The following is a 12,533-nucleotide window of genomic DNA, read 5'->3' on the forward strand; positions in this document are numbered from 1 at the left end:
AGGCTGGGGATGACAGAGGAGTTCCAGTGGCAGATAAAGCCTCACCAGCGTGTGCAGGGCCAGCGCCGCCGCTTCCTCGGGTTTCCAGGACAAGACGCACCCCAAAGGGGCAAGAACACAAGGGATGGAGAAAAACACGGCAGGACTTGCCACAAAACGTGTCCACTGCTCGTGTAAATCCTGGGAGAGAGGTATAAAACATCTCCTGTCTGAAGGAGTGTCCTGCTCCCAGAAGAGGACAAGAGGAATTTTCCCAATTTTCACACCTCGCTGCCCTGCACGTGGCCCTGGAAGAGGAAGGTGAGAGATGCTGCAGCAGCCCAGCTCACAATTCCATTAAAGACTCTCTGCCAGCTGTCAGGATGAATCCATGACCTTGCCCTCAAGAATTTCTGAAGCGAAAAAGATTCATTTTTATCTTCTGTATATAAGTTAACAAGCAGAGAAAATCAGATCCCTCACATCTGCTTCTGGGGCCTCTTGGATACTTCAGCGATTCCCTGCATGAGCTTGAGCAGGAACTTCTCCTGCCACTGAGCATTAACAGCACAGCAGACAACATATTGAGGGTAATAAAAACAATGCAACCCTCATTTATCAGCTTGAGGAGAAGCTGTCGAGGCAACTGGCTGAGAACGACCCACCAGGAATGTCTGAGAAACAACAAGATGAAGACGTTTGGGGTTTTAGCCTTTGGTTGGAAATGATGCTCAACTCCAGCACAAAGTGCAGAGAATTGAGGGAAAGCTTTGCCTCCCCTTCCTTCCCGCTGCCCCCAGCACTGTTTATGTGCAGTGTTTGACAGGACTTCATGGTCTGATTTTGCTGCCAAGTGAGGTTTGAACTTCTCTCCTTGGCTTGTGCCCTCCCCTGCACAATCCAAGATCAGTGCACAGCCCAGTGCATTACATTTCCCTATATATAATATATATTTAATGTATTATGTCTCTCAATAAGTATATTTCTAATTAATGAGCTATCTCAAATGGAAGATGAAAAGCAAAAGTCTCCTTTTCTTTTTGGAAGGGTGATCCAATAACACTGACAGTACCAGATGGCTTCCTCCTTAGAAAGCCAGACAAAGCAAATACATCCATAAACGTCCAGAATGTCAGAAGCAGGCATCAAATAGAAAAGGTCCAAGTAAATACACACAGCTCTTGCTTCTCAGAAACCAGGAACATTTGCTGGTCCTGTCAAAGAACAGATTTATTTCTTTTTTCTCCCCCTCACCAATACCCTGAAACTTCCATGCAGAGCTGGAAACACGGAGGTGCCTTGGTCTCACCGGGGAAGTAATTCTGCACAGCTGATTTGATCCGTGGAAATGTTCCCCCAACAGCAGCAGCTGTGCTCAAAAAGCAGAGGATTTCTCTGTAAAAGCCCAGCATGAACCATCCCATGGGAAGGCTCTGTTAGAAACCCTAAAAAACCCAAACACCTTTAATGTGTGGTATGGAGAAAAGCCAAGATCATGGTCAGGCAGTGAATCCAAGCGTCAGTTCAGGGGTATGGACCGGGAGCACAAAACACCTGCAGGTTCCTAATCCATCTCCACGGATCAGGTTATTCCTAAATAGTTCAGGTGCTCCTGGGAGATGGTTCAGGGCACAACAAAAATCATTCAAAGCCGAGGCAGGCACCGGTGCTGCTGCCATCTAAACCATCTCTGCCCCCTGAGTTAACTAGGTGGGAATACAGATAATTTCCTGATGTGTTTTCCTGAATAATCCCTAACAGCAGTCTCCACTCAATTTCATTTGAAACCCACACTGTGGGAAGAAATCTGGTTCTTCCTACGGGCACTTTTAAGGAAGAGCAGAACAGACCTCACAGGTGTGAAAGGTTCGTGCTCCATGACCTGCCAGCCCAGCAGCCTCCTATTGTCCTCCCCTGCTCTAAAATACCCATTTCTTGCCCTAAAGCACCTATTTCTTGCCCCAAAATACCTATTTCTTTCCCTAAAATATCAACTTCATGCCCCAAAATACCTATTTCTTTGCTGGCTCCACTTCTCCCTTGTGAATGCTGACCAAAACTTACTAAAAGCATATTTATGTGTTTTATGTAAAACTCGTGAGGTAAAAAGTAGTAACATTACCCTGGATTTTGAGCAAATTTCTACAGAAAGCAAGGCAGATGCAATTCTATTTATTGAGGCTCCCCAGTCTCCGAAGTCTCTCAATCCCAAAAACTTTTGGGTCCTCAAAAAAAATGGTGAGACCTCCAGGATATGAAGTTGCTGGAAGCTGCATGAAAGACTTGGCCACTCAATGCATTCACCCAGGGAAATTCAGAGCCTGTCCATGTATTTCTTAAAAAATCAGGCACCACAACTGGAATAAAATGATTTCCCCCCCAATTTTGAGGGCTCAGCCCAACCTGCACCCAACCACCCAGCTTAAGAGCTGGTTTGGGACATTTCTGAGACGCTCAGGAGAAACGGAAGCATTTTAAAGCAAAAATAGGTCAGCTAAGGTACTTGGAAAGTCAAGTTCCACTTTAAGTGAAGAAACAAAACTTCCAGGCATGCATCCAAATTTTCAGGATTTTTTCACTTTCTCCAAGTCCCTCTGCAGCTCTCCTGGAGCCCCTTTAGGCCCTGGAAGGGGCTCTGAGCTCTCCCTGGAGTTTTCTCTTCTCCAGGCTGAAAAACCTTGGGAGGAAAGAGAGGGAATGAGGGAAAGAGGGGAAAGGAGGAAGCTTAGCAACAAATAAAATAAGAAAGACCACACTGGAAAACAGTTCGGAAGACAAGCAGAGCCCTTTTCTCCAGGTAAATATTTCCAATTAAATCCCTGCTCTGCTCTCCATGGGAACATCAGCAGCTGCACACTGAGTGTGCCATATGTGGCTATTTTCAAATTAAAACCAAAATCCCTTTCTCTGCAAAAACGGTGAAGTTAAAACACTTCCATTCCCTGGTTTTCTGCATAAGCACGATCCAAAAGCATTAAGTGGGTTAAAGACATTAAATAACTGTAATAATCTGCTCTCAGAGTGCAGAGTAATGGAATCTTGCAGCAAGGCTTGGAATTAACCTGCTTAATTTCCCTGGTATTACATCCACCACATCCATCCCCCTCATTCTGCTTCATAACTGCATCATTAACTTCCCATCCAGACATTCCAACCTCTCACTCCAACTTGCCACTTCTTCATCCAAATGCATTATAATTTGCTTATCCACGGCCATTTCCATCAACTTCCTATTAAAACAGAGAGAAAGAGGTTTAAATCTTCTTCCTCCACATTTAATTCAATTGTTTTAATGACTCAGTGCACAAGACATGGTTTATGCTTGGCTTGGACTAATTCAGAAGTTTCTACATCCAGTGAGGGGAAAAAAGACTGGAAAAAAAAGATAAAAGGAAGCATTTTTGGTCCTGGCAATAAGGTATTTGTGGCTGTACCCCAACACAAGTGATTTCCTACAAGCTGAGAAAGAATGGCTAATGCATCATCCAACACCCCAACCCAACCGGGCTTTGCTCAGAACATTTCCAAGAAAACCTCCCAGACCAGTAAAAAAAATAAAAAATCATCTGGGATTCATATGAATTTCCTTTATTCCAATAGGAAAAGAGGGAAATTAATTCCTACTCTCCTTCTGTGATTTAATTCTATGTGATTTTGTGGGTTCCCTGCTCATGCCAGGGGTTGGAACTCGGTGATCTTTAAGGTCCCTTCCTACCCAAGCCGTTCCATGGTTCTCTCTCTGAGTTCCTGCATCTACTAAACACAGAGTTAACAACTTTAAAAAAAACCAAAAAACCAACACAACCACTGCGCTTCCCACCTAAAGCTGATTTTGTGTTGCCCTGAGAGATCAGATTCATTTACTAAACTAGGCCAGAAAGGCAGCCTGGGACTGATTTTTACTAATGAAAAGATGGTAAACCAAGTGTCTTCTGGATAGATTACACTAATTACATTTTAAGATTATTTTTTTTTAAGGTGATAGGGATTGGGCTATTATAGCACGGAATTAAAAAACTACAAAAGAAATGAAAGAAATTTTCAACTAAAATTTCTTTTCTTTGGTCTTTTACTAGAGGGTTCACAGTGCACCATTAAACCAGGAGAACATATTATTCCAATTAACTTGGTTTTAATCACCTCTGGCTGAGGAGAATGTGAATGGAGTCAATAAAAGAGGAGGTATCAGAAATGACTCCTTGGATGGAGGACGAAGCTCTACCTACCATACTCCAAATGCCTCAAAATTCCCTTGAGACGTCTCTCAAGACCTGGAATTCTTTACCTGAGACAGATCCCTCCTTACCCATGGCAGAGATCCCCGATCCACCACAAACCCTCAGGAATTTGCTGGGCAGTGTGTTAAATCCATCCTAACGAGATCCATGCTGTTAATTCCCTTGAATTGTTGTCCAGTGGGGGGGGGGGGGGGTTTCCCTTGTCCTTTTGCATTTTTGCTCTCTGTGGGAATCATTCTAAATCGATTCTAACTCCATTTCCCTTTGGCTGTTACATCCACAGAGTTACAAGAGTAAACCATAAATGTCAATTCCCATTTTTATGAATTCAAATGGTATCATTTTTGGCTGATACCTTCGATGGTGATCCTTTGATGAGCAAAAACCAGTCCTCTATGACATATGTTTAAACTACTACCAATCTTTTTTTTACCATAACACCAAGTTTTCTGTGCAAGAACTCCAGTTTTCCAAAGGAGTCAAAGCAGAGGCAGAGAAGGACACAGTTCTGAGTCCCGGAATTCCTTCATCTCCCTATTGGTAGCATCTTTTAACTGGGAATGGGAATGAGAATGGGAATAGGAATGAGAATGGAGCATTTGCTCCTCAAGTTCCCAGACAAGAGATGCCTTTTTTTTTTCCTCTCCCAAGCAGATTTCCCTCTGTATTTCAGATCTCTATCACCACTCAACAGAAAGAAAAATAAAGTTATTCTCCCCTTTCTGTTTTGTAGCTGCAGCACCTGAAATAGGAAAAGCATCTTTTGTCATACAAAGGTAAAGGCCAAGCTCCAGCGGGCGACTTTTTGTTAAATTCCTAAATTGGATCCTCCAGTTACAAGAGTCATAAAAATAAAGCCTTTAGAGACACAAAGACTTCGCAGCTGCAGGAGACCAGGTGGATCTGAGGTGCGCAGGTGGCACAGGAGCATTTCCACCCAGCCCAGGGGCTCAGGGTAGACCCACCCCAAAATCCCCGTGCCGATGAAAACGCAACGCCCCGTGGTCTGAAAAGTTCAGACGCACAAATGTGTGAACTGCTCAAAGATTCTGGATAAAAAGCACAGGCTCTGATAACGAATCATGGAATAATCAATGAAATCAATTATATAAACTTCTATAAATGAAATGAGTTCCTGAAACAACAAGAAGGACGACGAGCTACAAATATTTGAGTAAAACCCACCCCTGGCTTTTCTCTGTAATGCTCTATTCTATGTTCCAGAGAGGCTCTGGGAGAATATTCCAGCAGCAAGGCAGGACATAATGACAGAGACAATGGAAGAGCAGAGAGAAGTGCTCGGTTTGTTGGGATTGATGGAATAATTCAAAACTGGTCCACTGAAACTCCAAGTGAGACCTGAGGTGTTTGTGAGAGGAGCTGAAGTCGGTTCCTTAACACACCTCTGAACAAACATTTGGCTTCTTCACTTATCAAGCAAGGACGGGCCTTTGGTTGAGGCTTTTTTTCCCCAGATCAATTCCCAAAGCCCCACCAAACTCCTCAATTAAGGATAAGAGATGCCCAAAATTTACATGGAAATGCATCTTGCAAAGCATCAGGTCCTCTCTACACACACACACACGCCCCAGCCATTACCACTAATAGAATTCCAAGCATTTCCCTCTTCCAGGCAACTAATTAGGAAGTAAAGGTTGCAAGGAATTCGTTTTTATCCACATTTCAATGTGAAAGTTGCAGTTAGGAGTATCTCAAGGTGGTTTTAAGTCAGAGAGGGGAATGGTGTAAGAAGTTGATGGTGGTGAATTATTTTTGTTTTCTGCATCAAAATGCTTCACTTACAAATTAACTCACATGGAAAAATAATAAAGGTGGAAACAATGCAGGGAACAATACAGCCTGTCATTCCAGAGATGGAATTCGAGGATGGGTGAGGTTGGAAAGGACCACAGTTAGTCACTGGCGCCACTCCCAGAGCACAGGGCAGTGTCCAGGTGGCTCTGGAATGTCCCCAGGGAGGAGACTCCTGCCCCTCTCTGGTCTCTGTCCAGGGGGAATTCCTGGGCTCAGTCCCTGCCGGTTCCTCTGGTGCCACTGCTGGGCCCTGGAGCAGAGCCTGCTCCATCCTTTGGAGCCTCCCTTTGGATATTGATCCCCATGGATGGGCTCCCTCAGCTGTGTCCCCTCTCCCCTGAGCATCCCCAGCCTCTCCTGGCCCTTCAGCACCTCGGTGGCCTTGGCACTACTGGGAGAACACTTGGACTCCATGATCTTCCAGGGCTTTTCCAAGATCATGATTCCATTTCACATCACGGCTCCTGAACCCTTTAAGACTTTAAATTTTGTCCGCTTGCGGTTCCAATAACTCGAAGCCAACTCCAGATAAATCCTCACGTTTCCACGGCAGCTAGAAAGGCGCCAGCACTGATTTCTGTACAACCACCCACTGGGCACACCCCTCCTCACCCTGGGGTCAGGCCAAATTGGCATCTAACCTCGCTGAGGGCACAGCCCTGAGTGATATAAACCCCTTATCACTGGAATTACAGCTTTCCCCCATCGTATGAACACATCCCCCATTATGGAAGGGCCGCGTGAGGGAAGAGGCCATTTGAAATCACTTCCACACTCATTAAGCAGACAAAGGAAGTGCCACTTGTTCCATTTGTCCCCACGTTCCTGGATGCCACTGAGGTGCAGCGAATGCAGGGGCTTAGAGGGAGCTCATCCAATAACTCCTGATGACAATTAAGTCAAACACAACCGCACGATCAGTGCAATTAAAATCCCCAAAGAGGAGCACAGATGTACTCGAGGCCCCAAATCACTTACAGGATTTTTTTGATATTATGTAAAAATCCAGCTACTGAGCAGCAAGGCTTTGGTATTATATTATTAAGTAATTACGATGAGATATGAAAACACTAATGAGATCTGTGGCGTGGATTTGCTGCACCCAACGTTTCGAGGAAAAAGAATCAGTCTGGCTTTCCCCAGCACACTTGGAACAACCCTCCTGCAGGCAGCTGCGTGAGTTTTATGTGGAGAAAACACAGAAAAATCTGGTTTCAACAACTTCTCCGCCTTTGTGGTGACTGCAAGGCTTAAAAGACTGGCAAGGGAAGCGGGAGAATTTGGGAAATTGATAGCCAGAGCGTGAATTTAAATGCAGGCCCTGGTGTGCACATTGATGTGGGGAACTGCAAACACCACTTGGAACGTGGAACACCCTCTCCGTCCTCTCTGCTTTAGGAAATCTCACAAATGTGGCACATTAATGACTATAAAGGGTGACCAATCTCTGTCTGGTGTACAATCAAATGAATTTTTGGCGAGGAAGCTTCACATGAGCACTCCTCTCCCAAACGGAGGCAATTAATGCCATGCTGGTCGCCACTGGAGACACAAAACTCAAGGACTCTGTGGCAGCACCACACATTTGCTGAAACTCTGAACCTACTGATGAAAAGAGACTCGTTGTCATAAGGAAAAAGGGGCCTCGTAATTTTAGAGGAGGAGAGAGGGAATATCCACACAAGAAAAGCTGCGTCAAGGCAACAATCCTGGGACTCCTGAGAACTTGTCGCACTCCAAAATGCTCCGGGAAACTGACGGAGAGAAATGCCTCTCATTTTGCCCAAAATCACATTTTCTGGTGACAGTTAACTCAAATGGATCCCAAAGCGCAGCCTTCCCCTTTGGTGAAGAGTGTGGATTCACCCAGCCATGTCCCAAAGGCAGCTGACCACAAGGATCACCACAGGGAGCCTCCACTCCTCACGTTATTATTATTATCAAGCTGGAGAGGTCCTCGGCCAGTTTGAGAGAAAGGTTCCATTTTCTCAGTGCTAGGTGGTTCATTCCAAAATTTTTCAATGAATGCATCCAAGTCCACACCTCTCAGGCCAGTTAAATTGGAATAATCACAAAAATTAGCTCCTTTAAAGATGGATTCAACATGCACATGATGTCCTTCTATGACTTCACCTGATGGACCTTTGAATGGAATTTAAATTATGAGGCCCAAACCATCATGTCCGGAATGGGCAATTCTATTCAAGCCTCAAAACCAACAAAAATCCAGGAGATAAGAGATTTAAAAACCCATGGACAGGAGGATTTAAAGCTCTGATGCTTTTATCAGGAAAAAACAAATCTTCCCCATGAAGTTGGTGAGGCTGTGGCACAGGGTGCCCAAAGAAGCTGTGGCTGCCTCTGGATCCCTGGAAATGCCCAAGGCCAGGCTGGATGGGGCTTGGAGCAATCTGGGACAGTGGAAGGTGTCCCTGCCCATAGCAGGGGTGGCACTGGATGGACTTTAATGTCCCTTCCAACCCAAGCCAGTCTCTGATTCCATGATTCTCACAGACATTCCTTTTCTCCATCTCCAGCCTCCATAAAAACACCCTTTTCCCTGTCCATCTCCTCACATTATTACTGGATGCAAAACCTTATTCAAGGAAACTCTCCTCACCCCAAAAAAATCCGTATCTCTGTGTTCTGGTAAGAAAATATTCTAACACTGTCTGTGATATATTAAACAAATACTCCAACAGCAATTGACGCACTTGGCCCACGGAGCCCTTGAGAAACTGGCAGCTTTTGTATCTTCAGACCCCTAAATCACATCCCTTCATTGATTAAAGTTCCATCTCCATCCTGCAAAAGAGAAACACCTCCTCAGCACACATTTATCTCCTCACAAAAGGCAGGGAATAATGGATCTGTGAAAGCTGTTGTCTTTTCTTTTTTTTTTTTTTTTTTTGGCAATAATTTCTGATCTATGATACACAAATGGAAACACAGGAGAGCGACACCTCCAATTCCTATGTGTGTAAAACGGATAACAGCCAACACTGAATCAAATGTGTAGCATTTTAATCCTTTAATTAGGTAAAAATTACTTTCTCCTCAACAGTTCTTCCTTATTAGGAAAAACTCAAGACATCTACAGATCCTCCAACTGTTATTCCAACTCGAAGCCACAAAAGTCTTCGGAGCATCTGGCGTGTTTTGTGCTCCGTGGCAGCCTCGTTCTCTTTGAATTGAGTGATTTATTACCACCTAACCTCAGCCTCTGATGAGATTATGCTGCCAATTTGTGCCTCCTTTTCGGAGAGAGGGCTCTGGAACCCGGGCTTTGGGCTGAACGTGGTGAATCTCAATTAAAGGCTGACCTTTACAAGACGAGGGAAACGTTAATTCATGCTCACCTAAATGGCTTCAGCCCTCCTTGAAAGCCGAGTTTTCTAAGCCTGCCCACTCCTCTGCCACTGAAAAGTTCCATTTCAACCTTATTAAGATAAAAAAACCTCTTGGCTGCGAGGGAAAAACCCCAAATGCTAATAACAGCTGTCTGGGGTGCATTTGTTATGCTCCTTGAAAAACAACGATGTCGCATTTTGAAAGGATTTCAGACACAGATTAGAGGCAGCAGAATGACAGGGCCAGAGATTAAACACTCCTTTACCCCCTGAACAGGTACAAGAGCAGCAGCAGCTCCCTCCACGCTCACCCCTGAAGGTCCCTGTTGGAATTTGCCATCCCCTGTGATGTGGAATTACTTCCTGGAGAAGTCTCAGCTTGAAAGGTAAAAAATTTGCAGAAGAGGCAAGAAAGCGACTCAGTCCCCACAGATAATTGCGTTGGGCTGTTGATTGTACACTCCATCAAATGGGAGAAAGAAAAGGGATGTTTCAGCAATGTGTTTATCAAGGTCTTGCTAAGCAAGCTGGTGAAAACAAAGAAATTTGACCTGCAAAAATGATGGATGCGGAGAAACTTCAATACGAAAAGAAGAACTTGATGAGAAATTCAAATGTCAGCAAGATTTCAATAGGAAACGTAAACACGGAAAACATAAACATCCACGAGCATCTCAGGACTCTACCTAAAAGGCCAGAAGAAACAAAAGGGGAAAAAAAAGTACAGTGCCAACGTAGCAATTAATCGCTCTAGAAGGAAGATGGAATCATAGAATATCCTCAGTTGGAAGGGACCCACAAGGATCAGAGTCCAAATATATATATATACATATATATATATATATAAATCTCATATAAAGGAAATGTTTTGCAGTTTTGGCCAGTCTGGTGAGTCAAAATCCAAAAAAAATCAGGATTAACTGATCAACTTCAGCTTCCACCAGGTTGAATTCTGACCCAGCTGATCTGAACTCCCATGGGTATTTTATTCCTCATTTCACAGCCTAACTCCGTGGCGTTTAAATAAATGGTTCACTACTGACATTCAGGCAAAAGTACAAATTCCATGGCTCAGTACTTCCAAAAGCCTGCTCCTCCTGGAAAAAAAAAAATCCAGAAAATTGATATAAAACAGGGTATTATACCTCACAGGCATAAACGTTCTCCACCTATTCTGTTCTAATCTGCATAATACAAGATAATTCCATGTTGTCTTTGTAAATTCGCCACAAAGCCCTCAAATGCTTCAGTAATCCAGATTCAAAGCTGGAAAGGAGCTGTAAATAAATGCCTTGAAAATCAAGGATTGCTTTGCAAACAAGGCACTGGGACATAGCGAGTCCCAACTGTAACAACACCACCCAACCAGTCCCAGCCGGAGCAGCTTCCAGCAAAATGAGTGGAGAGTGGAGGATTTCTGGGATATTTCATAAAAGGAGGATCGTGCTCCCTCACATGAACAGGGGAGAGAAGCATGGCAGAAGTGGGAGAGTTGTGAGGATGGAGAATCCAGGCTGGTGACAGAACTCAAAGCTGATTCCAGCACTGATTCCCCATCTCTATTTGAGAAGCTCCTCTCCTCATAAACCACCTTGATGTTCCTGCTGTTGGTTTTCCTGTTCCAACAGGACCATGTGGCACCAGAGGGGTGTTTGGGCTCTGAAGAGAGACCAGTGTAAGGCCCAAAGATTAAAGGAAGAGGAGCTTGAGGTCAAGACTGAGGTAGGGAGGTGCAGAGAAGCTGTGGCTGCCCCTGGATCCCTGGAAGTGTCCAAGGCTGGGTTGGATGAGGCTTGGAGCAGCCTGGGATGGTGGAAGGTGTCCCTGCCCATGGAAATGGGGCTGGAACTGGGGGATCTTTAAGGTCCTTTCCAACCCAAACCATTCCATGACAGTGACGCTCCCCGTGCTGGCAGCAAATATCGCCCTGACACCAAAATTCCTCCTCCTGCCTTACCTTGCTCAAAGTCCCCGACACAAAGCAGAGATTTCACAGCCCAAGCCTGACTTTCAACACTTCCCACCTCCCTGAGCAGCGACAAGAATGAAGTGGGAAATTCAACCCCCCTCTAAATGTTCTCCAGGATTAAGAGAGATGCCCTGATCCTTTTTCACAGACTCGACTGCTGGCTGAGGTCAGCCTTTAATAAGCAGCAATACACACGTTTAGACACCTGCAAGGGATCAAAAACAGTGCTGACAAGGAAAAAACCAAACCCACATGGATGGGAAAAGGAGGGCTGACCCCACCCAGCAATGGGAACCTGTTGCTGCAGATGAAATGCCAAACGTGCTCTCCCCAACACCAGGAGCTCTTTGCACTGACAAAGCAAAGGGACCCTCCTGCCTCCTTTTTTTAGGTATCTCCCTCTGAACTGTTGTAGCTTTAATAACAATCTCTGAGGAAAAAATCAAGAAACAAATGATATTCTTACACATAATCCCCCTTTTGCTGTCAAGGGCTTGACCCCAGTTTGATAATCTCATTTTCCCGAGAATCAAAACGCTGGAAATTTAAGCTTCCCAGAGTGTTAATTGTGGCCCCGCTCCATTGCTAATCAAAAAAAAAAATTGGATGTTTTGCATGAAAATGCTGCTCTAATTAATTCTCAGTCATAAAGCAGCCTGGTTTTAATAACCCCTCCTTGATTGGGCAGCCTTTGAAGAGGCCGTGCCGCTAATCCGCTACACCGGGACAAACACACGCCGAGGAAACCAGGAGTGGCTTTCCAGGGGCTGGGGGAGCTGATTGCTTCAGAGCTGGCAAAACCCTGCAAACCCCTGTCCTCCCCTCTCCCCCCAGCCCTGCCCAAGCTCAAACTGTGATCCTGCACATCACGAGGAGACAAAAAGCAGCGGTGTGACAGGAAATTCGGGATATCACATCAGCTCCCCCTCCTCGGCTGATTTTATTCCCCGTCCTTTCCTTGAGGAATATTTTTAACCAGCACAGGCCACTTGTCACAAACGTCTCCTTTAAGGAGACACGAATCCTGCTGCCTTCTCCCCCCCGCCGTCCCCACCACCTCTGAGTGACAACACATTATCATCCGCATCTCGGCGAGGTGCTGAACCGAATTTTCATTATCCCAAATGTCAGCGTTGGTTTCTGTCACCGCTGAGCACAGCTGGCTCCCTCCGGCAGCCCTTG

The 12,533-nt window shown here is 45.0% G+C and overlaps 1 protein-coding gene across 3 annotated transcripts in view; it reads right to left on the reverse strand.

Moving 5' to 3' along the window:
- EXOC4 (exocyst complex component 4) overlaps nucleotides 1–12,533 on the reverse strand; it is a 305,007-nt gene that overhangs the window by 194,963 nt on the left and 97,511 nt on the right. Inside the window, exon 10 of one of the 3 annotated variants that reach the window (XM_066182654.1) lies at nucleotides 10,213–10,479. The exons of the other annotated variants lie outside the window; for them this stretch is intronic. Coding sequence (XP_066038751.1) covers nucleotides 10,454–10,479 — 26 coding nt within the window. The 3' untranslated portion in view covers nucleotides 10,213–10,453. Of the gene's footprint in view, nucleotides 1–10,212; nucleotides 10,480–12,533 lie in introns of those variants that run through there. 3 annotated transcript variants of the gene reach the window in all.

The sequence above is a fragment of the Chamaea fasciata genome, unplaced genomic scaffold (genome assembly GCF_029207755.1).
Source record: "Chamaea fasciata isolate MVZ Bird 193981 ecotype frontalis unplaced genomic scaffold, bChaFas1.0.hap1 SCAF_5, whole genome shotgun sequence".
NCBI classification, from domain to species: domain Eukaryota; kingdom Metazoa; phylum Chordata; class Aves; order Passeriformes; family Sylviidae; genus Chamaea; species Chamaea fasciata.